Source organism: Berghia stephanieae, chromosome 4 (assembly GCF_034508935.2).
Source record: "Berghia stephanieae isolate SIO BIC M18660-M18661 chromosome 4, UCSD_Bste_1.3, whole genome shotgun sequence".
Lineage (NCBI taxonomy): Eukaryota > Metazoa > Mollusca > Gastropoda > Nudibranchia > Aeolidiidae > Berghia > Berghia stephanieae.
In genome coordinates, this window is record NC_088363.1 from 10,697,768 (window position 1) to 10,719,940 (window position 22,173).

Below are 22,173 nucleotides of genomic sequence, written 5' to 3' on the forward strand. Positions count from 1 at the left end.
TTGCCAGATAGGCACGGAGAATCATGACTTCTGTCATTAATTTTTTCAATTTTTCTGAATTTATATTATTTTTTTTCATAATAAAGAGCGAAAGGCCGTAAATTTTAACCCAAAAAAAAAAGATAATAATTTTTTTTCCTAGTCTCGTCGATTTTTTTGATGACTAAAACGGCTGAGTTTTTCAAGGGAGCCAAAATCTAAGTAGTTTTTGGTCACATGAGGTTCCATTTGGCCACTTTTGAACTTGGAAAATGGACACGAAGAATTCTGGCCTGCAACGGACAGTAATCATTATATTGATGCTATGCGTTTAGGTAAAATACTCGCAACGCCCATGGTCGGATATAATGTACCAACACACAAAACTATGTATAGCCTTGATTGAGCGTTTATAGTCTGGTGGATCAAATTTAGTGAGAATTGATCATTAAAATGGCTGTCTAAAGACAATAACAAAGAGCTGAGTGACGTCAAGTTTGTTCCTTCTATCAAGTTTAATAAAACTGATTCAGTTCATTTTAATCCAATTTTATTAATAGACTTGCACCGATAATTCTCCACGTTTAATGGCAATAATATTATAACAATATTTTTGAGGTGGAATATAACAGAAAACGTCCCTGCACCAAGGCGTGCGGCCATATCATTCAGCACACGCACACACACACACAAACATACATACACATACACACACATACACACACAAACATACACACACAAACATACACATACATACACAAACACATACACACACACAAACATACATACACATACACACACATACACATACACACACACAAACATACACACATACACATGCACATACACACACATACACATACACTCACGCGCACACAAATTTCTCTCTCTCTCTCTCTCTCTCTCTCTCTCTCTCTCTCTCTCTCTCTCTCTCTCTCTCTCTCTCTCTTTTCTCTATTTCTCTTATTATTACATAATATATATATATATATATATATATATATATATATATATATATTATATATTATATATTATATATATATATATTATATTAATATATATTATTATTTCTTTGTTTATTTCTTCCTTTCTTTCTGTCTCTCTGCATACAACGAGTACATATATATATATATCTTTGTTTATTTCTTCCTTTCTTTCTGTCTCTCTGCATACAACGAGTACACATATATATATATATATCTTTGTTTATTTCTTCCTTTCTTTCTGTCTCTCTGCATACAACAAGTACATATATATATATATCTTTGTTTATTTCTTCCTTTCTTTCTGTCTCTCTGCATACAACAAGTACACATATATATATATCTTTGTTTATTTCTTCCTTTCTTTCTGTCTCTCTGCATACAACAAGTACACATGTGTGCTTCCTTTACAAATGAACACAGCATAGCACATCAATGACTTGAATGACAATACAATTGAGATGGGCTTCATGGTGACATGTCAAGCAAAACAAAATTCCAATCATTTCCACGGCTAATGTCTTTCTCATATCCAAGATTCAGTATGGAGGTGTGGAAAAATAATCACAAATGCGATTTCATAATGCCGGCGAATAGAGATAAAGCTAATTCTTTACCGCACTCGTGCACATCACAAACCACATCATGGGCAAGAACCCCTTCGCAAGTCGCAGGTTTGAGAGCTTTTGCCAAGTTGAAGGTCATTTTAATCTATCAATTTATAAATTACGAGTTTTCTGCCAAAATTAGAAATATTATTTTTTTCAAAGTACGACAGTGTTAGGATGGTTCAGCGATATCTATAATAGGATTCAATAGTCTGACGTCACGTCCGCCTAGCAGCCAGCAGCTTGCTTCGAAACAAAGAAAATCGGTACTTTTTATTCTTCATACTGCCTAGAACTTTTTCACATGTCATGTGATCAGAATGTATAAAAGTCAAACATGATAAGATTTATATTGATTTTCCCTTCCGGATACACTTTTATGCTCGTCGGAGATGTATTTCATAAGGGCGCCCGTCAATGTTCCGATAGTTTAGAACCAGTTACTAAGTTACTATGCGACATTACGAGGAAAGTGACACCATGACTGTTGAAGCCTGTTGTGACGGAGGAAAACATTTGATGAAAACTAAACATTCGTTTTTATTATCTAAGACTTAATACAAGGATTTAACCAATAGGCTACAACATTTCAGTCTCACCCCAGACCATCCTCCCCCCCCCCCCCCCCCCCCCCGCCCTTTTCCCCCAGGGTAATAAATTGTCATTATCTAATGATTGGTACTGTTTGTTTTGTTTCTGTTTTTAAGAGTTTTACTGCACTTGCAACACGTAAAGGTCATATCAGCGCCAGAATGATTTGTACAAAAACATAAAATGTTGAAATTGTTTAGAGAAGTCGTGACGCAAACCTTCCTCTCTTCCGGTTCAAAACTCCTTGTAAGTGTGTAACCAACCAGACCGTTGGAGAACTAAAAATGAATGGGTTTCAGTGAATCAGTTTCACATTAAATCATAAGGTGGCTATTTTCGTATCAGGATGTCTAGGCAAATTCTTAGGATTACAGGACGTAAAAGAGCGAGGATGGATGGTCTTTATTGACTACCGGCATTTAGTTAAGGCTAGAAAATATGAAGATATCACCACTCTGAAACCAGAAGAACAGTTGCACAAATTTTGTATCCAGTCCTCTGGGGGACTGGTTTCATTCACACTTCCAATGAGATTAGAACCATTTTTGACGTCACACTATTGCTCCCTATTAATTATTAGTTTTAAGTAGAAGGCTAGATTGACTTGTCTGCCTTTTTATCCTAAATCAGACATGCCAACTTCAAAATTTAAAAATTCGTAATTTTTGGGAGATAAAAATTATAGTCACTGTATTTGACTTTAAAAATCAACAATTTACCCTCACTGGGATTTTAAAAAAACACTTCAAAATCCTTTAAATTATGTTATTTGGCATCAACATTCATTTTCAGTAAGCTTTAATGACTTAGAGATGCTCATACAGTTGTGAATTTGGAGCCGAAATTTCGTAATTCTACCTAATTTTCATAGTAGTTGGCAGGCAGGTCTGCCTACATAATCATCTCCTCGAAAATGTCGCTTTTCTTCATAGTCGTGACGTCATCATGGCTCTTGGGGTCAAGGGTCGTGTTTAACGATGACGTGACGCTTGGCGAGACAGCGCGTGGCAACGTCAGGGCGTCTCTCTGGTACGGTTCGATTTCTCCGGGGATTTCCGCTGAGTCCGATATGCATCTTCGGGCCGCCAAGTTGTCGTCTATGTCTGGGTAGTAGACATACATGGCTGTGCCGTTTTCGTCTCTGCGTCCTACAAGCCAGTACGTCTTCATCTTGCCTATATTCTGCAGAAACACAAATAGTCATTGCCGTACAAGTTAAAGATAAACATAATAATATATCCTATGTGGTCTTGTGGTATGACACTCGCTTTCGGATCGGAATGTCATAGGTTCAAACCTCGCTCGGCTCATAGTTGAGTCCTTGGAAAAGGCTCTTTACTCACATTCTCTCACCGTACTCAGATGTAAAATTAGTACATGGACGTCAACAGCGTTGTCTCGGTCGACAAAAAACAACTTGTAATATCTCCTTCTGAAAATATGTGTATGAATCATGAAACAGTGCCAGTTGATAACGATAGGAAATGATAAACATTGTAATTAAAATACTAAACAACAATAATAAATGTTAACATGTAGAATGATCAATAATATACGATTCTTAAGATCTTACACTCTTGAAAGTCCAGACGTATCCGTTGGGGATAAAGCTCGAATTCCAAAATGCAAGAGTGTAAAAGAATCTTTAATTCTAGCCCTCATTCGATTCTTGATTTTGTGATCTCTGAATAAAAGACATTTTTTATCAAACTTGAACGATACTCCTGTTTATAAAATTTTATTATTTTAATGAGATTTAACGTTTTGATAATCTGACGTTAGAAATAATTATTGTACACCGCGTTACTATTTATGGGGAGGGGTTGAACAATAGTTGTGTGTGTGTGTGTGTGTGTGTTTGTTGCCTTGTTTGTTTGTTGTTGTTTTTTCTTGTTCGTGTGTGTGTGTGTGTGTGTTTTATATTGTTTTGTTTTGTTGTTTTTTTTTTCTTGGTAGTGTTTTAAATAGTCTTATTTATTTATTTTTTAGTTGGGGAGGGGGGGGGGTGGTTTTTTTTCTTTTTTCTTTTGGGGGTGGGGAGTGGGGTGGGGGGTGGGGTAAGCTTAGAGGAGAGATCCTCATAATATTTACCTTAATGTCGATGGTACCCCGATCCTTCATGACAAAGTTTGCGTGTTTCTTGAGGGATTCATAGGTGCTGTGGCTGACGTGAACGTAGTTGGCTGTGGGGTGGAGTCAGTGGACACAGTCATAGGTCATCACATTGGATTTGAGGGGGGGGGGGAGTGGACACAGACATAGGTCATCACATTGGATTTGAGGGGGACGGGTGGACACAGGCATGGGTCATTGCATTGGATTTGAGGGGGGGGGAGTGGACACAGACATAGGTCATCACATTGGATTTGAAGGGGGGGGGTGGTAGACACAGACATAGGTCATCACATTGGATTTGAGGGGGGGGGGAGTAGACACAGACATAGGTCATCACATTGGATTTGAGGGGGGGGGGGAGTAGACACAGACATAGGTCATCACATTGGATTTGAGGGGGGGGGGGGGGGAGTGGACACAGACATAGGTTCACATTGGATTTGAGGGGGGGGGGGGGGAGTAGACACAAACATAGGTCATCACATTGGATTTGGGGGGGGGGGGGAGTGACAAGACATAGGTCATCACATTGGATTTGAGGGGGGGGGGGGAGTGGACACAGACATAGGTCATCACATTGGATTTGAGGGGGGGGGGGGGAGTGGACACAGACATAGGTCATCACATTGGATTTGAGGGGGGGGGGGGCAAGGAGGGGGGGGAGTGGACACAACATAGGTCATCACATTGGATTTGAGGGGGGGGGGGGGCGATGGGGGAGTGGACACAGACATAGGTCATCACATTGGATTTGAGGGGGGGGGGGGGGAGTGAGGACACAGACATAGGTCATCACATTGGATTTGAGGGGGGGGGGGGGAGTGGACACAGACATAGGTCATCACATTGGATTTGAGGGGGGGGGGAGTGGACACAGACATAGGTCATCACATTGGATTTGAGGGGGGGGGGGGGAGTGGACACAGACATGGGTCATCCCATTGGGTTGGGGGGGGGGGGGGGGGTGGACACAGACATCGGTCATCACATTGGATTTGAGGGGGGGGGAGGTGGACACAGACATGGTCATCACATTGGATTTGAGGGGGGGGGGGAGTGGACACAGACATAGGTCATCACATTGGATTTGAGGGGGGGGGGGGAGTGGACACAGACATAGGTCATCACATTGGATTTGAGGGGGGGGGGAGTGGACACAGACATAGGTCATCACATTGGATTTGAGGGGGGGGGGGAGTGGACACAGACATGGGTCATCACATTGGATTTGGGGGGGGGGGAGTGGACACAGACATAGGTCATCACATTGGATTTGAGGGGGGGGGGGGGGAGTGGACACAGACATAGGTCATCACATTGGATTTGAGGGGGGGGGGAGTGGACACAGACATAGGTCATCACATTTGGATTTGATGGGGGGGGGGGGGGAGTGGACACAGACATGGTCATCACATTGGATTTGAGGGGGGGGGGGGAGTGGACACAGACATAGGTCATCACATTGGATTTGAGGGGGGGGGGGGAGTGGACACAGACATAGGTCATCACATTGGATTTGAGGGGGGGGGGAGTGGACACAGACATAGGTCATCACATTGGATTTGAGGGGGGGGGAGGGGGGGAGTAGACACAGACATAGGTCATCACATTGGATTTGAGGGGGGGGAGTGGACACAGACATAGGTGATCACATTGGATTTGAGGGGGGGTGACACAGACATAGGTCATCACATTGGATTTGAGGGGGGGGGGGGAGTAGACAGACATAGGTCATCACATTGGATTTGAGGGGGAGTAGACACAGACATAGGTCATCACATTGGATTTGAGGGGGAGTAGACACAGACATAGGTCATCACATTGGATTTGAGGGGGAGTAGACACAGACATAGGTCATCACATTGGATTTGAGGGGGAGTAGACACAGACATAGGTCATCACATTGGATTTTAGGGGGAGTAGGCACAGACATAGGTCATCACATTGGATTTGAGGGGGAGTAGACACAGACATAGGTCATCACATTGGATTTGAGGGGGAGTAGACACAGACATAGGTCATCACATTGGATTTGAGGGGGAGTAGACACAGACATAGGACATCACATTGGATTTTAGGGGGAGTAGACACAGACATAGGTCATCACATTGAATTTGAGGGGGAGTAGACACAGACATAGGTCATCACATTGGATTTTAGGGGGAGTAGGCACAGACATAGGTCATCACATTGGATTTGAGGGGGAGTAGACACAGACATAGGTCATCACATTGGATTTTAGGGGGAAAGGGGGGGGGGGGGGGATCACGATAGCTCATTTGGTAAAGCACTCACTTCACGCGCAGAGGGACCGAGATCGATCCTGAGTGCAGTTGATATTACTTTTTTCTGACCCCCTGTCCACCCAGACGTGAATGGGTAGCTGAGTCTGTTTCATTTGGTGGAAAGTAGTACTTTGCGATTGACTAGCGTCCTTTCCAAAGGATAGAAAGCAATTTCTATTAATATCCGTCTCACGCTTTGGAAACCGGGACAAATTCCGGCTCCATTTCCCCTTTATCAACAAAATGGGATGAATGAAACACTACAGACACTAAATGTTATCTGATTCGTCTGTAGTGCTTCATTTATCCTGTTTTGTTGATAAAGGGGAAACCCGAAACATCCTTATTATCTGTTATCGTTTATTAAATTGAAGCTTACATTCAATTTCATATTCTTTTCATTGACCAATTATAGGAAAATCTTCATTTGTCAACATACAATGAACATTTTTCTTATTCGAATTTGTTTTGTGCATGACAACATTCCAATAAACAGTTTTGGTATATTTATGAGAACTTAATGCTAATTGGATTCAACAGTCTGATGTCACATTGCCCAGCAACGGCGGCCATCGTGGTTCTAAACCAAGAAAATCGGTACTTTTTATTCTTCATGCTGTCTAGAACTTATCATATGTTTTGTGGTCAGAATGTGTAAAAGTCAAAACATGATCAGATTTATAATGTTTTTTTTCCTCTGGATACGCTTTTATGCTCGTCGGATAAATATTTCATAAGGTCGTCCGTCATTGTTCCGATAGTTCAGAGCCAGTGTTACTGAGTTACCATGCGTCATTAGGAAGGAAGTGACGTCACGACTCTTGAATTCGTTGAAGCGTATTTGTAAAGCTTGTTTTGATACATAAAATTAGTTAATAGAAGACGTCCATGTCTTTATTGTGCTTGAGTTTGAGCGTAAACACTCAAGTTTTGTGTTGGACACGTATGGGGGCAGCGTGGCTCAGCGGTACGGTCTTTGTTTCCTACCCGAAAGATACCGAGTTCAATCACCCGCCGCTGTGTTGTGTGGCCGTGAGCAAGTCACCTCGCCCTAGCTCACTTTGCGGCGCTGCTCTGCGGCTGACTCCTGGGCTATTCCAGTCTTTCCTTGGAATAGACCCTAAAGATAAATGTCCCCTTGGGGATGAATAAAGGGTATTTTATTTTTATTTTTTATTTATTTATTTTAATTACAGGAAAACCCCTGAAAATGGTATGTAGAGAGAGAGATAAAGGGTAGACAGACCTGCCTAATGCCACGAAATATTCGTAGAAATACGATTTTTTTTTTTTTTTTTTGCTCCAATCACAAGACTGCAACCGCCTCTTTGACTCAATACACCTTGTTGAAAAGAAAAGATTGATGCTTAGAATCTATTTTTAGAAATCTGGAGCTTTTTTTGGATGTTACTGATGGCAAATTATTTATTTCTAAAGCTATTAAAAAAGATTAATTGAGCTTTATAGAGCGCAATATCCACTAAATGTGCTCAATGCGCTTTACAAGGGGTCCCCTGGTCAACAGCAACATTTAACATGTAGGACGGGACATGACGCCTGTTAGGCGATTTTACAATTTTTCGGACAAAGACAACGCTGTTAACGGCCAGGTACTCATTTTACACCTGAGTACGGTGAGAGAATGTGAGTAAAGAGCCTTTTCCAAGGACTCAACTATGCGCCGAGCGCGAGGCTCGAACCCAAGACCTTCCGATCAGAAAGCGAGTGTCATACCACAAGACCACCTAGCCGCACAAATTACTATTCTTTGTTTTTCCATTGGAAACTAAGAATTTTTGAATTTTCAAGTAGGCAGCTCTGATTAGGAAGCCCGGGGAAGGGGGGGGGGGGTAGAATAATGGGCATTTAACAGTTTTTATTGTATACCTATTCCATTGGACTTCATGCTACACGCCTTGTTGACGGTATCTCCGAATAAGCAATATCGAGGCATTATACTGCCAACAACCCCAGCCATGCAAGGACCTGGAATGGAGAAATAAGATATAATATTATTTTGTGAGATGGGTAGATATAAAGATCTTAAGATAAGATAAGATATACTTTATTGATCCTTGAATGGAAATTACAATTTTGTATCACAACACAATTCGGTAATATATAAAAGAAATATCAAATGTTAATAAATTAAATAAAACTTGGCAAAGAATATTAAAAGTCTTAAAATATACAGTGGAACAACAATCGGATATATTATGGTGACTTTGTGTCGATTATTACTTATAATAAAATTCTTGTATAATATAAATAAGCAAATTATTATGAAGATACTTTATGAACTGGTAAAGGTTAAATGATATTATACTAAAAAGTAGAGAGGAATATAACATAAAAATCTTATTGAAGGGATTGGACTTGACGTCACATGGCTCTTTGTAGACAGTCTGTTTGTGATTAGTTCTCGCTAAATTAAATTAATATAATTATTAATGGGAGCGAAGTGGCCGAGTGGTTAAGGCATTGTACTGTAACCCGGAAGGACCCGGGTTCGAGCCCCGCTTCAGGCACTTTCGTTTTTTTCCTTGAGCAAGATTATTAACCCCCAATTTGCTCACTTGGACAACATGGGTGATTCCTGTTGACATCAGACATATTGTTTGATGAGTTATCTATATTACTTCGTGGAATGCCTAGGCGACGATATCTTATGATGTCGTGGCGAAAAAGGCATAATTTTAAAACATATTAATGATAACGGTTACACATAGTTTTTGAAGAAATTCTACTCATATTTTTTTTTGTTTCTTACTGATTACAACCCACAGTTGCTATGAGCTTTGAACCACTGAATGGCATAAAGTGTGCGAAATTGAAAATAGAATCAATATCAAACCAAATAATATGTAGGTACCAGTGCTGATTCCAATTCGAAGGTCCACTCGGCGGCCAGTCTGAAACCGGAAGTCCTCACGTTGTATCATGACCACCAGGTCCAGAGCCAGGTTTGCGATCTCAGCACTGTGTCGATTGCCTATTCTTGTGGGAAGTCCTGGAAAATCAAAATAGGCTTCAACAGTCGTGACGTCACTTCCCTCGTAATGACGCATAGTAACTTAGTAACTGGTTCTAAACGATCGGAACAATGGCGGACGCCCTTATGAAATAATATTTCTCCGACGAGCGTAAAAGTGTATCCAGAGGAGAAAAACATTATAAATCTGATCATGTTTGGCTTTTATACATTCTGATCACATGAAATGTGAAAAAGTTCTAGCCAGCATGAAGAATAACAAGTATCGGATTTCTGTGTTTAGAACCAAGCTTCTGGTTGCTGGGCGGACGTGACGTCAGACTAGTGAAACCTATTTGAACCCTCCGTGTCAACATATAGTATTATATTAGAATGAAGTTGAAGATGACGAGGTAGCGGTGTGTGAGTGTGTGTGTGTGTGGGGGGGGGGGGGGGGGGGGCGTGGAAAGAGAAGAAAGTAGAAATGAAAAGAGTGAGCAGAAATAGCAAGAAATGGATTCAGAGAAGAGAAAAATTATGTATTGTGTCCGTGTGTGTGTATGAGTGAGAGAGAGAGAGAGATAGAGAGAGAGGGAGAGAGAGAGAGAGAGAGAGAGAGAGAGAGAGAGAGAGAAAGAGATAGCAAGAGGGTGTTGGCCGTGAGAGGTCATCATGATGATGATGATGATGATGATGATGATGATGATGATGATGATGATGATGATGATGATCATGATAGTGATGATGAGGAGAAGGGGGAGGAGGAGCAAATAAAGATGTCCACACACAATACATTTACCCGAAGCAATCATATAACAATCGTTGATGGTTTCCACCTTGTAGACATTGTGGGACCTGAGTATAGTGTCGATGGAGTAACACAGAGTGTTGAGGATGTGCAAAATATCCGTAGATGAACACTCAGCACAAATCTGGATGGGAGAAATAGGCTCTTAAATTTACTCAATTCATTAAACAATACTTATCTATATGCTAAAATTTCGAAGTAGTAGTAGTAGTAGTAGTAGTAGTAGTAGTAGTAGTAGTAGTAGTAGTAGTAGTAGTAGTAGTAGTAGTAGTAGTAGTAGTAGTAGTAGTGGTGGTGGTAGTAGTATAGTAGTAGTAGTAGTAGTAGTAGTAGTAGTAGTAGTAGTAGTAGTAGTGTGTGTGTAGTAGTGTAGTAGTGTGTAGTAGTGTAGTAGTAGTAGTGTAGTAGTAGTAGTAGTAGTAGTAGTAGTAGTAGTAGTAGTAGGGAGTAGTAGTGTGTAGTAGTAGTAGTAGTAGTAGTGAGTAGTGTAGTGTAGTGGTAGTAGTAGTAGTTAGTAGTAGTAGTAGTGTAGTAGTAGTGTAGTAGTAGTGGTAGTTAGTGTAGTAGTAGTGTGTGTTAGTATGTGTGTAGTGTTGTAGTGTAGTGTGTGTTGTGTGTTGTTGTTGTTGTTGTTGTTCTTGTTCTTGTTGGAGGATGGGGAGGAGCATGATGCTCAAGAGGAGGAGAAGAAAGAAGAAGAGGTAGAAGAGAAGGAAGAAGAAGAAGAGGAGGAGGAGGAGGAAGAGATAGAGATGGAAGAGAAGAAGGAGGAGGAGGAGGCGGAAGAGATGGAGATAGAGGAGAAGGAGGAGGAGGGGGGAGTAATCGTACCTTGCTTTTAACCCCATGAAATCCGTCGATCTCACTGAATAAAATGGTGACACTTTTGTAATACTCGGCCACCACCGGTTTTTCTTGTTTGAGAATATCGGACACAGGGATGGGCATCATCTCGATCAGCAAGCTGTCTGTTTTCTTTTGCTCCTGGAGGAAAAACAAACGTCCGTTGAAAATTAAATGTGAAAAGACTACATACATGAAACAGATTGGTTTCTATTCATGTCTATGCAATTATTATGCTAATCCTTTACCATTAATTTAATATATGTATGTATGTATATATATATATATATATATATATATATATATATATATATATATATTATATATATGATTATTAATAATTATATTCTATTATATTTCATTTTAATAATATCCATTTTTTTAAGAATTGTAATTCACTGCTCTACTACTGCTTCATCTATGTTTTCAATTGTTGTGACTCCCCATAGACAGCTCAAAATGGGAGAGCATGATAATTCTATTCGTGAGAGCGAAGTGTAAATTGTAGATGAATCAACTTTAAGCTAGACATAAATTATTTTATTAATTTTTGTTATTTGCAGGACACAATAGGCGATTGTTTTGCATCGTTTATGTGAATGTCGATGTTTTGTAACGTCTTCCACCGGTGATGTTAGTTATGACAGGGGAATAAAATAAGAATGAGACGGATGAGGCAGGAAGAGGCACTGAAATGACTCCGATGGTTTTTCTTTTGTCTTTCTGTTGTGTGATGATGCTTGAGGAGTTAAAGAAATAGTTGACTAGGTTTGATAATGGATGGATTATAGATAGATAAGATAGTATATGTGAGGCAGGCATAATATGTAGGAATGTAAAGATATAGTTATGGATCAATGTGTGTTTGGGTTGTTTATGTTTGTGTATAACGAGAGGATGTAATAAATCTGTTCAAAATCTTGCCATATTTATAGGAACAATTAATAAATCTATTATTATTATAAATAATTATTATTATTATTATTATTATTATTATTATTATTATTATTATTATTATTATTATTATTATTATTATTATTATTATTATTATCATTATTATTATTATTATTATTAATATAATCTGTGATTTTAAAATTTATTTTGAGGTTGGGTCGGTCGGGGATAGATAGACAGATAGGTAGGTAGATATATATAATATAGCGAAAATGGGAGAGAGAGGAGGGGGTAGAGGGATAGAGATAGATAGATAGATAGATAGATAGATAGATAGATAGATAGATAGATAGATAGATAGATAGATAGATAGATAGATAGATAGATAGATAGATAGATAGATAGATAGATAGATAGATGGATGGATATATAGATAGATAGATATAGAGAGAGAATACGTAGGAGTGAAATATATGTTCAATGTTATCGTTATTATATAACGTCATAACAAGTGTAACTAAATGACAAATTGCCATATTTATGGACAATAAAGATCTATTATTATTATAATAATCTGTGATTTTAAAATTTATTTTGGGGTTGGGTGGGATGGGGATAGATAGATAGATATATTGGTAGGTAGATAGGTAGGTAGGTAGGTAGATATATATATATATATAGAGAGAGAGGGGGGGGGGATAGGGATAGGGGGGGGGGGGATAGAGGCAGATAGATAGATAGAGAGAGAGAGAAAAGAGAGAAACAGGGGGGGGGGGGCACATAAAATTAACAAAATGTACAACTCAGCGTCTTCCATGTTCAACTCAATCTCTAAAATATCTCAGATCTTATTAGTACTAGCCTACTATAGATCTAGAAACCTCAAGTGTCACTGATGGTTGTTTATAACATGTGGGAACAGATCTCCATCAATACTAAAATGAAAAAGACTAAATTTCACAAAGAGTCACTGATGGGTGTCTACAACACATGGTCCAATAAAAATAAAAACAAAACAAAGGGTACACACACACGTGCCAGTTTAATTAGGCCTCCCCTCCCCTCCCTCCCCCTTAGTCTAGCCAGGCGAAACCGGCGGCCAGCCAAGGAGCGTGTTGCTAACAAGCGCTAACAAATCACTAGGCAAGTGTGGTGTGTGCCACGCGAACGGCGAGTTGTCCCTTCTAGTCGTAGCTCCTCTTTCTAGGGTTATACTTCCGGATGGCAATGTTATGAGCTTCTTAGCCAAGCGCATACTATCTATATTCATGTTTTCGTCCAACCAAGTCATCAAACACATGATTTGTTGCTGTCCGACGATTGGATATTTCTTCAGATATGTAAACACGCTGCTTTGTTTATGAAAGTTGTGAACATACACATGTGTGAACAAAATGACGAATCGTGATGTTAGATATTTCAAAAACTGTGAATACTTTTCACTATGTGGGTTACTTTGAGCACATATAGGGAATGAGATTAGCGGAAGAGTAGCGTCCCTTGATTGGACGTCACCGGCGGAAAAGTTATTAGAGAGAGAACGTCATGTTGGTTGTGCGCATACGTCTCTCGTCCTCGCTTCCGGTGAAAGCGGCATGAGACACCACCGAAAGCGAGGACGAGAGAGACGCATGTGAAAAAAACCATTTTGACGTTCTCTCTGTAAGGTGACGTCCAATCAAGGGACGCTACTCTTCCGCTAATCTCATTCCCTATTCCAATGCGACCAATGACCTCAAGCACATGGAAATGTAATATAGATCGTGCCCATTGAAGAGAGAGAGAGAGAGGGGGGGGGGGGGGGTAGGGAGGGTAAATAAATAATAAATCAGTACTTGCAACTCTCCGTTGATGAGGTTTGCCAGATCTTGTTGTACGATGAGTAGAGTGTCCAGATAGAGGGTCATGTTGTCAAACCAGTATTGGCCCCTTTGGGAAGGAAAGAAGGAAAAAAGGAAGAAAAACAGGTACAATACAATAGATAGTTCGAAGTTGACGTCACTCAGATCTTTATTATTGTTTTTTTGCAATCCATGTTTATGAGTACTGTATTAACCAGAGTATAAACGTTTAAGATTACACATTATATTATGAGGACGTTTCGGGTTTCCCCTTTGTCAACAAATCACGATGAAAGAAACACTAAATTCGAATGAGATATGGAAAATGGCCTAGTCAAATCAAGGCGAATAAACAAAACAATGATGGGACAGGAAATAGACTGGACGTTTCGGCTTTCCCCTTTGTCAACAAACCACGATAAATGAAACACTTAAGACGAATGAGAGATGTGAAATAGCCTAGTCAAGGCGAATAAACAAAACAATGATGGACCAGGAAATAGTCTGAAATAGTTTCGGGTTTCCTCTTTGACTATTTTTATTTATTTTGAATACCCGCTGTGCAGCAAGGCACCTCACCCTAGCTCAGCTTGCGGCGCTGCACTGCGGCTGACGACTGAGTTATTCCAGTGTTCCCTTGGAATAGACATTAAAGACAAATTCCCCCTATGGGATTAATACTGAGAATAATATCGTTTTTATTTAATGATTTCTTCGAGCTTCAAGCCGTAACATCAATTTGCAGGTCCCACTTTTTATGATTTCAAAGACAAGAGAGCGGTTACCGACTCATTGAGGCGTCTGTACTCATGGTATTCTGCATCTGGTATCGAAACTGTTGGATGACAGCCGTCAAATTAGTGCCCGTTCTGGTCACGCCACTCTGGATTGGAGTATGAAGTGAATCGTAGCCATCATCATCATCATCATCATCATCATCATCATCATCATCATCATCATCATCATCATCATTCTCAGCCTCATCATTGCCAGTATTATCAGTATCATCATCATCGTCATCTTTATCATCATTATCGTCATTATATTCATCGCCATCATCATCATCATCATCATCACCACAACCACCATCCTTTTATCAACATTATCATCATCGTTATCATTATCATCTATCTTTCATCATCTTTTCTTTATCATATAACACAATATCATCACTCATCATAACATCATATCATATCACCATCATCATCATATCATCTCATCATATACATCATATCATCACATATCTCATTCTCATCATCATCATCATCATCATCATCATCATCAACATCATCACCATTATCATCACCATAATCACCATCTTTATTACCATCAGCGTCATTATCAACATCACAGGCACTTTTTTGGTAAAACTTTGACGAAACACTTCCAGACATTGTAATAAGTACGTATGTCTTAGGGCATACATATAGAAATTGCCCTATGGTTAGAAATTGCCTCCGGACATACAGATAGAATTGTCTTATGCTTTGAAATTGCCTTAGATCATGTTTAGAAACTGCCCTTGGTAGAAATTCTTCAGACATACTGTAGAAGTCGTATGTTTGAAATTGGCTTATCATACAGTTAGTAACTGCCCTATGGTTAGCAATTGCCATCGTTAGAAATGCCCTATGGTAGAATGCCCTATGGTTGAAACTGCCCTATGGTTAGAAATCGCCCTATGGTTTCGTCATCCATGCTAAATTTCCTACCTGAAAAATGGGATCGACGATATGCGAGTAGAGCACTGCCGAGCGGTAATTTGCCTTGAAGTTATTCACTCGACTGTTGTAGTGTTCGTAGATACTCTGTGTTGGAAAACCACCTACAACACGGTGTGGGCAGAAATAGATTTAATATCAGCATTTTTTATATATATATATATATATATATATATATATATATATATATATATATATATATATATATAATAAAATATAAAATTACCTTTATTCATCCCATAGGGGAAATTTGTATTTTGAGTCTATTCCAAGGGAAAACTGGAATGACTCAGGCGTTAGCCGCAGTGCAGCGCCGCAAACTGAGCTAGGGCGAGGTGACTTGCTCAAGGCCACACAGCGCAACGGCGGGTGATCGAACTCGTTACCTTTCGGGTACGAAGCAAAGACCGTACCACTGAGCCACGCTGTTCCCTAAAAAAACGCGTTTCTACGATTTACCATGCTCAATGTGCTTCGCAATAGTACATTTCATCCCCCAACAGGTCATTTAGAATCATATTTTTTATCATACATTCCAAGTCGCCTGTTAAGCGTCCTTTTTTGTACTAACTTTCTTACAATATCCGTCACTGACTATAGCTAGGTATACTCATTCGCACCTGAGTCGAACAGAGTCACGTGTGTTAAGGGCTTTACCCCTGGACATAACGTCGGGATCAGATTATCAAAGAGGACTGTCACCCACACGGCCACTGACCACGCTTATCATCGCTTGACTTTTGTGACAAGATGAAAGGAGACACCGTAACGCTGCGCCTCCGATCATTTTTCTCTCTTACTTTATTTCTCTCTTTCCCAGTGTGTGTGTGTGTGTGTGTGTGTGCGTGTGTGTATGAGTGTGTGTGTGTAAGTATGTGAGAGTGTGGGTGTGTGTCTTACTCTCTCTCTCTCTCTCTCTCTGTCTCTCCCTCTCTCTCTCTCTCTTTCTCTCTCTCTCTCTCTCTCTCTCTCTCTCTCTTTATTTCTTGCTTTCTAGGTGTGTGCATCTCTCTCACTCTCTCTCCCTCTCTCTCTCTCTCTCTCTCTCTCTCTCTCTCTCTCTCTGTCTGTCTTTCTTTTTTTTCTCTCCTACTTTCTTTATTTATTTCTTTCTCGAGCTCCGTGTGTGTGCGCGCGCTTGTGTGTGTGTGTGTGTGTGTGTGTGTGTGTTTGTTTGTTTGTATGTGTACACACTCGCCTGGGTTATAACTTATAACATTACAGATAGACAAGAAAATGAAGGAATTTGCAAGGTGTGACAAATACAGATTCCAGAACCTGGGGAGAGATTAACTAGAGGCTGTCTAATTCTAAACAACGTAACATACCGGGGGGGGGGGGGGGGGGGGGGTGTCATATAATGTGTGTATAAAACAGTAGCAGACAATGTGAGAAAGGAAAACATAAGCAAAAAAAAAAAAAAACCATCTCCCAAGAATCAGCTTGTCGGTCCGGGCCGATTTAGTGAGATTTGTTGTTGTTTTTTCTTGTATTTTTCTTTCTTACTTTGTCTGGACTGTTTTATACACACATTTTCAGATCTTTATCAACACCAATGCCTGTTCACTAGTTTATTTACATTTTAATATCTTCAACAAAGGAAAATATTACCAACCGAAAGCCTTATACTCTTAACGATAGGGAAATAAAGTTTTAGGGTACAAATCTTTTGCCAAGACAGGAGACTGCAAAATTAGACATAGTTCACAAAATTAACGGCTAAAATCCTATCTGTCCATTATTTTGGTCCGACACAATGACTAATAAAATCTTGTGCTGGTTTCAGAAACATACCAAACTGATGGCCAGGTAGAATTGTGTGACATGGACCAAGCTTTTCAAAACTATTACGCCTAAGGAGTCGCTCACTTTCAAGCCATCCAGCAAACTAATTGATGGCACAATTGGTGGATTAACTCTCTTCTTTCCGACCAATTTTAGGATATTTCCCCAAATGTCATAGCTACCCAACACAAAAATTGATTAAATACACTCGAACTCAAAAGAAAAAGTATATACAATCTAAATTTTGTGCAGCAATACACGCTTTACAAAACAGCCTTAAGTTTTTATAGATATAACAAAGATTTCCTTTCAAAACAAATCTGAATAATAATTTTTTTTAATTGATTGTATCTTAAAGAATGTGACCATGGTAAGGAGATCGTTAAGTAATAATATGTAGGTAACTTCTATCAACAAAACTATACACTCAAGTACTATTTCCTCAAAGATAAAGAAATGAACAAGTGTGTATGAAAGGTGCCAGCCAAAGCAAGAAAGAAAAATACAAGAAAAAAAAAACATCCAAAAAAAATCAGTCGACATAGACTGATTTTTTAGAATTTTTTTTTTTTAATAACTTGTATTTTTCATTCTTGGTTTGTCTGGCACTTTTCATACACACTTGTTCATTTCTTTATCGTACACTGGTGCCTGCTCCTTAATTTCTTAATTTCATATTTCCTCAAACTCAATCAGATATCCAAAATATTTCCTAATTATTCTTTGTACACGCTTTCCTCGAACTATGCGTTTCTTGAACTTTCTTACCTAATCCGAGGAGTTCGGGGAAACCGTGTTCGAGTGTAGTCATCGCTAACATATAGCCTGACACTGACCTAAAAATGACGTCAAAATGCCAGTCTTTTGCCACAAAAGAAAACAAATCGTGAGTTGTATTCAATAGTTCAACCAATGAAATAACTTGTTTCCATGAGCTCTACAAACCACAAGTCACTAGACGTTACACAAACCTAAAAAAAATACGTCAAACTGCCAGTCCTAGAGGGTTCTAGTGTCAGGCTATATTAATATCATGTTAACGATGGCTACGGTTCGAGTGGACTCATATCCTAGTGAATAACTTACCGTCGACGTAGAACACAGTTCCTAGGGATCGTTCAATCCCAACATGCTCCATTCCTGTGACAATCTTTTGGTAGGCGACAAGAATCTTCCAGATGGACGCTTGATTCGATTCCTTGATAGCGCCGTGCATCCATTCCACGAAATGGCTGATCAGTGTGTTGTAATAATTCATCTCCACGTAGAAATTGTAGTTATTTGGATCCAGCTGACATTAAGGTAAATAAATAAGGTTCTGTTAATAATGATTCATTCTGATTGGTACATGGCAATTAAGGTGGGCTATGTAGTCTAGTGGTGGTATGACACTCACTTTCGGATTGGAAGGTCCTGGGTTCGACCCTCGCTCAGCGCATATTCGAGTCCTTGGAACGGGCTCTTTAATCACATTCTCTCACCGTACTCTGGTAAAAATGAGTACCTGGCCATTAATAGCGTTGTCTCTGTCCGAAAAAAATTGTAACATCGCCTAACAGGCGTCATGTCCCGTCCTAAATGTTTAATGTTGCTGTTGACCAGGGACCTCGTGTAAAGCGCTTTGAGTACATTTAGTGGATATTGCGCTATATAAAAGCTTATTTTTAAAAATTGTAGTTGATATAACTCTGATCATGTAAGATGAAATTTATGGAGGAAAATGTATAATTTTTTCTCTCAGACTAGAGTCTCGCGAGGTCCCAGGTTTGGGAGTTTTTGCCAAGATGAGGGTCACTTAAATCGATCGATATTTGAAGAACGAGTTTTCTGGCCAAAAGTTTTAATACGTGTCTTTCCAGAGTTTGGTGTTGACTGTCTACTATAATATAATACTTGTTTTATAATTGATATCCTGTACTTTATGTCTTAGTAATGCATATAAATATCAGGTTTTTATCACTGCGATAGGGCACCGAAGGTCACACTGTTGCCTAATTTAACTCTTATTAGGTCTTATATTGTAGTGTATTGTATTTTGCAAGTAAGTAATTGCAATCCAAGTCATATCTTTTAATAAAGTTCACGTTTTTAAAAACCATATTTACCGTTTTGACCGATGGGATACATAGGAATAGTAGAGGGGAAAAACCACATAATATGTCCACTTTTAAAAACATCTGTGACTGCCCCCCCCCCCCCCCTTCCCCCTCCCCTTGAGTGATGTCAGGGGTCCAAATTTTCTTTTAAAGATTAAAACTGCAGTAAAACTACAATCATCAAAGCGTTATGGTTGTAGCTTTCACGCCCGTTTTATTGATAGATGAAAAACTCAAACCCTGGCATTACTCAAGGGAGACAATCACAAAAATTCAAAGTACTTGAACATCTGTGGTATTTCTCTCTGTACTCTTCATACGACGTTACATATTTACAATGCATGACATAATTAGTCGGAAGGTGAAAATTTTGGATTTGCAATTTCTAATTAGTTTTTTTTTAATTTCATGAAAGAGTAAGCTCCCCAGAGCATGTTAATCTTTATTTCAAGTAAATCGGGTGATTTTTTCGTGAAGTTATGGTCAGATGTATGGGAAAGTATCCAGAAACTTTCTCAAATTTCATAGTCTTTCAACTTGGCTAGCTGTAAAATATTAAGAAGTGAAATTAAGCTTTGATATTTCCCGACGATGTACAAAAAGGGTTGATTTAATCATTTATGACAAGAACTCATTTTTAATAAAAATTGACCTTCTAACTAAACTTGGCAATATCTCAGTTCAAACCTTTTCACCATCCGACTGATTTTGTCATTCACTATAATGAAACATACCTGCCTACGATGCTCCTGTAAAAAATTCTTGAACGCTTGTTTTGATTGGAAGAAATCACTGGAATCCGAGTTTACCGGCCAATCGGAGAGCTTGTCAATGGCTTGATCTGTGAGGAGGTACTCGTTCATGAGGAATGTCTTCGTTTGCGGACCGAGGATGGATAAGTAGAGCACGGACATGTCCCTTTCCCTCTGGATGCGATCCAGAAAGATACCGATTTCCACACTGAATTTGACGGCGTATTGTGTCTGTGTAGACAGAAAGTAAGGAGACAAATTGTGAGACGAGACTTACTAAAGAAAAAAGTTCATTGCTTCTGCAGTGATCAATGAAATTAACAAAAATAAGTTTTTTTTACCAATCAAAACACAGCAGTCATCTATTTTTTTAAGTGTTCATTGTTAGGGTTTTTTTTTTTTTTTTTGGGGGGGAGTACATGTTGGGGGATTTAATATTTGAAAACTTCATTTGTTTTGAATTTATTTGTCGTAAATTTGTCAATTTTTAGGCTTTTTTTTAACCTTCCTGGAATTAAACTTGAATTAACTTCTGGGAAGTCCCAGGTTTGAGAGTGTTGGGCAAGATGAGAGCCATCTTCATCGATCAATATTTGAAAGACAAGTTTTTTTTCATTGGCCAAAATCTAAAATACGGGTTGATTTTTTTAAAGTACGGTAGAGTCGTAGCCTTTATAAATAATAATCATTCAGAGCCGGAGTTTATCCTGGATTCTATAGTGTGAAACGGGCAATAGCAATTGTTTGCTACCCTTTGGATAGGACGCTAGTCTATCGCAAAGTACTCTCCGCCAGATCTAACAGACCCGCCTTCCCACTCACTGGGTGGACAGGAGTGTTTGTCAGAAATATATCTCAACTGCATCCGGAATCGATTTTGGTCCCTTTGCGGTTGAAGCGAGTGCTCTGCCAACTGAGCTGTCGGGGACCCCCAGCAGGTATTTGGATTCAATAGTCTGATGTCACGTCGCCCAGCAACGACGAGCAGCGTGGTTCTAAACAAAGAAAATCGGTACTTTTTATTCTTCATGCTGGCTAGAACTTTTTAATATGTCATGTGATCAGAATGTATAAAAGTCAAAACATGATCACATTTATAATGTTTTTCTCCTCTGGATACACTTTTATACTCGTCGGAGACATATTTCATAATGGCTTCCGCCATTGTTCCGATAGTTTAGAGCCAGTTACTAAGTTACCATGCGTCATTACGAGGGAAGTGACGTCATGACTGTTGAAGGCTATTTGTTCCATAAATTCCTTTTAGAATATACCCATAAACCAACTCGTACCGAGCCAAACAGACAAACACAACAGTCGCACACACTACCTATGCAAGTTTTACAAAATGAAATTGACATTCAACAAAATGGAATTTCATTCCTTTTCGTAATAATATTATTATTTCTTCATAATCCATCCCAGCATACCTGTTCAATGTCCGACTTCCCTTGGATGTTGTAGGACAAGTTGTAGACCGTGAAAACCCAAAGACCAAGAATAGGCAGTAACGTCAAGGACAGTATCTTTAACATCTGAAGTCTTTTGCCTGTATCTGTCAGTGTCTCCCCTCTACAGATGTCAACTGTGTGAAACAAATTGTCAATAATTACACACACAAAAAAAAAAATCTGGATATGATTAATTGCCAGATGAAAACAAAAATACTCGATTACTTATATCCCGCTACACTAAAAAAATAAATATTTTTTTAAATTAATGAGCTTTTATCTCTCTCCTTACCAGCCATTTTCAGGATTTTCCCCAAAACGTCACACCCAACTAACACAAAAGTATATTTTTAATCACTCAAACACAATAGCGGTAAAGTTCTTGCGATAAATAATTTCTTTAGCAAAACATGCTCTACAACACACTGTTCATATTCTTTAATTTTTTTT

General features: G+C 39.2%; 1 protein-coding gene across 1 annotated transcript in view; it reads right to left on the bottom strand.

Annotated features, from left to right (window-relative positions):
- Positions 1-2,237: 2,237 nt before the first annotated feature.
- LOC144971691 (uncharacterized) overlaps positions 2,238-22,173 on the bottom strand; it is a 22,809-nt gene continuing 2,873 nt past the window's right edge. Inside the window, exons 3-14 of the mRNA XM_078912763.1 lie at positions 21,703-21,857; positions 20,255-20,503; positions 18,511-18,715; positions 15,631-15,743; positions 14,704-14,801; positions 13,913-14,006; positions 11,172-11,324; positions 10,332-10,464; positions 9,434-9,571; positions 8,449-8,547; positions 4,253-4,344; positions 2,238-3,343 (exon numbers count right to left, since the gene is read on the bottom strand). Coding sequence (XP_078768889.1) covers positions 3,053-3,343; positions 4,253-4,344; positions 8,449-8,547; positions 9,434-9,571; positions 10,332-10,464; positions 11,172-11,324; positions 13,913-14,006; positions 14,704-14,801; positions 15,631-15,743; positions 18,511-18,715; positions 20,255-20,503; positions 21,703-21,857 — 1,820 coding nt within the window. The 3' untranslated portion in view covers positions 2,238-3,052. The remainder of the gene's footprint in view (positions 3,344-4,252; positions 4,345-8,448; positions 8,548-9,433; positions 9,572-10,331; positions 10,465-11,171; positions 11,325-13,912; positions 14,007-14,703; positions 14,802-15,630; positions 15,744-18,510; positions 18,716-20,254; positions 20,504-21,702; positions 21,858-22,173) is intronic.